Here is a 4,844-nt window from a genome sequence, read left to right on the forward strand (position 1 = left end):
CACACAGAGTCGGACACGACTGAAGTGACTTAGCATAGCATAATATATATATATATATATATATATATATATATATATATAAAGATCCACCAGGAAAGTGCACCACAGTATAGAAAGTGTTATGCATTGCTGTACTTTCATAACAATCAGTGGTAAACTCAGATATCACACATATAGAAGGTAAAATTCAGTCTCAGAAGACTAAGATAGAACTTCCATTTTCTTCATTACAAAAAATAAAACAATATAAGGTATGTGTGAACTTATCCTGAAGTTTGGAATGAAGCCAGCTCAAGCTTGACCTAGATCAACTGAACCCTAGCTGACCCAAAGACACATGAGCAAGGATTCTTAATACTTATTGTATAATCCTTGAGTTTAGAATCTTTTTTTTTTTTTTTAATCTGTCCTATCCAAGAATAGTGTGATCAAACTGTGGGAGTAGGGGTTCTGAGGCATATTACTGAATTAATTTTTTGAAAAGCAATGATTATGTTTACAGTTAGCTGATTGAAAGGAGCAGTATAAAAGGCAAAGTAGAGAGAATGTGGAGGAGATTGGTTGTATAAACAGAACAAATTCTAAATAACTAAGTCTGCAGCAAGTCTCCCTCCCTCTATTTTTCAATGAATAAATATGTGGAAAGAGAAGGATATAGTGATAATCACACTTGGGTAGATTCATTTTCACCCCTCCTTTGTTGATAAATTGCAGAAGAGAGTTAACAATAGGTAAATCCAAGCCATATTCAAACAGATTCTTAAAGATCTGCCATCTTCTGGGGAAAAAAAAAATCAATAGTGAATTTTTCACAATAAAAAAGTGGCCTACCTGAGCATCAATGGCAAGCTTATGAAAAATAAATACTTGAATTATCTGCCCATGCAGCTATAGACATTTCTGTTCTACTTTACCCTCCTGAATCAGATAATACACCAGAGAGTAGTCACCACCAGACCTACTTCAAAAAGAAACCCTGACTTGCTTTGCTACTGTCTTTTTTTCCCCTTTGCTAGATATTCCATTATTTTTCTTCCTCCCCTTATGTTCTAAGACTCCTAAATTTTCAAGCAGTACATATGTCAGGAACTTCTTGGAAGAGAAACACTGTTGCTGAAATCTTCAACATATACCTAATATCTGAATATGTATACTTCATTTTAGAATGCAGATTCCTGTTGAACAAGGGACGGTAATTCTTTAAGAGTACACTATTTCTTAGTGGGGTCAATGGTGAAGAAGATGGAGCCCCAGAAGATAAGAAGTCTGTGTCTCTCATAGTTGAGAACTTGGTGAACACACCCTCCAAGTCTTAGATGACCCTAAACACCTAAGAGATGTCTGAGATCAGAATCCTGACCTCAGAATTCTCTTCAAAATTCATGAAGATTGAAGATTCTTGTCTAAGTTAAGGAAACACCTGAATGTGCCCAAAAAGATTTTAGCTTATGCCCCAGTTGTCAGCTGGCTATAAGTGTTTCATTGCCTAATCACCTTTATTTATCCGTAGAATGAAAACCTGTCTGATGGAAAACGAGACAGATTTACCTAGTTTGACTAATGGAACACACCATCAAAATACAGTATTAGCATAATGAGAGCAAGGATTAACAAAATGCATCCCAGGAGCATCCATTTCTTCAACTATATGCCTTCTTAGGTTCATGACATTTCACAGAATGGGAGATATTCCATGTTGCACATTTACAAAGAACATCAGTTTATATACTTATTAAGATTGTTTAAATAAAGTAATAAATATGGTCATAGAATTGCATTTATAAAAATGAAAACAATTTCTCATTTTTCAAGACTTTTAATTACCTACAATAAGATACTAAGCTTTAATTACAATTTCTGTAAGAGTAGTTTAAGTAGAATAATTATATCCAACACATTGTTTTAGCTGCAGGATTTGTTAATGTAAAAAAAAAAAAAAGTATACAACCCTTGTAAAACTTTTGGCATTGCTTTTTTGAAATTATTGCAGTGGAGTCCTCAAAAAAAAAAAAAAAGTGTTTTAAGAAAGCTCTGTGAGAGATGTCTCACTCAAGATTATCTGTTTCCTGAAAGAGGTAAGAAAAGCCAACCATGTAGTCTTCACAACTTTTCCTGAAAAAAAGTGCTGAAATGCACTCGTCATATCAGGGAATACAAAGGACAGAATGTTCCAGAATGTCAGAGCTGGAAAGGACCCAAAGGGCATCTGATCCACTCCCCTTGTAGGCAGTCTCAGTCAAGTGATAGAAGGAGAGTGGCTGATGGAGGCTTCACACTTCAGGGTTTCAGCTTTGAATGACAGCACACGATCCTTCTGTATTTGTTGTTCTTGTCAACATTAACAATTGTGTGGATAAAACTAGATCCAACAAAGGGCAGGACAGCCAGAGGCTTCATTTTCCTGCAGAGAGTTTATCTCGGCCCCACACTTTCCTCATGGCATTCTTCATTGTCTGTGTTTCTCAGGGTGTAGATAAGAGGGTTGAACATGGGGACAATCATGGTGTAAAACAGGGCAAAGACCTTGTCGTTCCTGACAGAATCAGCCGTGGGGACATAGGTGAAGATGAGGGGCAAAAAGAACATGAAGACCACAGTGATGTGTGAGCCACAGGTGGAGAGGGCTTTGCGGCAGCCCTCAGATGAGCGAGTCCTCAGGGTGGACAGGATGATGATGTAGGAAATCACCAAGGCAACAAAGGTCAAAATGGACAACACCCCTGTGGTGGTAATGATTGCAATCACCCACAGTCTAGTGTCCGTGCAGGCCAGCTTCAGCAAAGGGAATACATCACAGAAATAGTGGTCTATTTGATTGGGGCCACAGAAAGGAAGTCCAATAATAATTAATACTTGCATGATTGAATGGCTAAAGGCTCCCATAGCAGAAGCCATTACAAGGACATAGCACACCTGTCTGTTCATGATAACCATGTAGTGAAGAGGTCTGCAGATGGCAGCATAGCGGTCATAGGCCATGGCCACCAAGATGAAGATCTCAGTGGCTCCAAAGAAGTGGGCATAAAACATCTGGGCCATGCAGCTGTTGTAGGAGATGGTCTTCTGCTGGGCCAGTGAGTCAATGATCAATTTGGGTGCCACTGTAGAGGTGAAGCAGACATCCATCAAGGACAAATAGCTGATGAAAAAGTACATGGGCTGTTCACTGAGGCAGCTGCCCCTGATGGTGAGAAGAATGAGCAGATTCCCTGAGAGAATCGCAATATAGCAAAGTAAAAACAGCACAAAGCAGGAAGCTTTCACATTCTCATCAGTAAAAAGCCCCAGGAGGATAAATTCTGTGATATTTTCATGTCCCATTGCTTCTGTGGATTTGATCATTTAAAAGGGCAAGTTAGTACACCTGAAACACACAACTTTTTCAAGTTATTTATGTATTTCAAAAGTCATTCATCTAGTCAATAAATATATATTGATGCCTCCAAATGATATAAACATTATAACTGCTGCGAAGGGTACCACAGTATACAAAATACACACACATAAAGTCTATTAGAGAAGACATGTAGTGATAATGATAGCAAAAAACAATCGATTTATTGAGGTGGAGCCAAGGAGAATGCAGAGTCTGCCTCTCCCCACCTTAGGGAACCTAGATGACAGTGGTGGGGATGTCAACGCCCAAGCAGATTGGAGGAACCTCTGAGTGACTGGAGAATATTAACTCCAGTGTGGTCTCCCAGAGGTCCACATTTCAACATGCTGGCTCTACACAACTCTCTGCAAACCCCAGTGCTGGAAACCTTGGGCCAAATAATCAGTAAAACAGGAATACAGTCCCGTCCACCAAAAGAAAAAAAGAGAGAGAGAGAGAAAGAAAAGAAAAAAAAAAAAAAGAGGCAACAAAAAATATGTTACAGACAAAGGAGCAAGGAAAAAACCTACAAAACCAAATATATAAAGAGAAAATATACTCACATTCTTTAAACTACATGAGAAAAGAATTTAGAGTAATAACAGTAAAGATGATCCAAAATCACAAAAAAAAAAAAAAAATAGAGTGTAAACAAAGATTGAGAAAATACAAGAAATGTTCAATAAAAACATAGAATGACTAAGGAAAACATGTGGAGATGAAGGGCACAATAACTGAGATGAAAAGTACATTAGAAGGAATCAATAGCAGAATAACTGTGGCTTAAAAAATGAGTAATTGAGCTTGAAGATAGAATGATGGAAATGACTACTGAGGAGCAGAGCAAACACAAAATTTAAAAAAAAATGAAGTCAATCTCAGAGAACTCTGAGACAACACTAAACACACTAATATTCAAATTTTAGGGGGTCTCAGGAAGAAGAAGGAAAAAAGAAAGAGACTGAAAAGATATTTGAAAAGGTTATACTTGAAAACTTCTTTAATGTGGGAAAGGAAATGGCCACTCAAGTCTAAGAAGCTCTGACAGTTCCTCCCACACAGGATCAACTGTAGGAGAAACACACCAAAACAGTATTAATCAAAGTAATAAGAAGCAAATGCAAAGAAAAAATATTAAAACTGAAAGGGAAAAGCAAAAAAACAGTGTATAAGAAACCCCCTTAAGGCTATCAGCTGATTTTTCAGCAGAAACTCTGCAGACGAGAAGGGAGTGATAGGATCTATTTAAAGTGATGAAAGAGAAAATTCTACAACCAACTTTACTTTGCCCAACAAAGATCTTAGATTTGAGAGAGAAATCAAAAGCTTTACTGACAAGCAAAAGCTAAGAGAATTCTGCAACACCAAATTAGCTTTACAACAAAAGCTAAAGGAACTTCTCTAGCCAGGTGATACCCCATATTAACAAATTAAAGAATAAACTTAGCATAATTGAAAGCAGAGACAT

At 37.4% G+C, this 4,844-nt stretch overlaps 1 protein-coding gene across 1 annotated transcript; it reads right to left on the bottom strand.

The window, feature by feature from the left end:
- Positions 1 to 2,412: 2,412 nt before the first annotated feature.
- Positions 2,413 to 3,321, bottom strand: LOC133231543 (olfactory receptor 4P4-like). Its single transcript, XM_061389922.1, has one exon. It carries the CDS (start codon positions 3,319 to 3,321, stop codon positions 2,413 to 2,415), a length of 909 nt encoding a protein of 302 aa, XP_061245906.1.
- Positions 3,322 to 4,844: the final 1,523 nt, after the last annotated feature.

The sequence above is a fragment of the Bos javanicus genome, chromosome 19 (assembly GCF_032452875.1).
Source record: "Bos javanicus breed banteng chromosome 19, ARS-OSU_banteng_1.0, whole genome shotgun sequence".
Taxonomy (NCBI): Eukaryota; Metazoa; Chordata; class Mammalia; order Artiodactyla; family Bovidae; genus Bos; species Bos javanicus.

Coding starts and splice junctions, on each gene's coding strand:
- LOC133231543 (XM_061389922.1), bottom strand. CDS start 3,321: ATGGGACATGAAAATATCACAGAATTTATCCTCCTGGGGCTTTTTACT.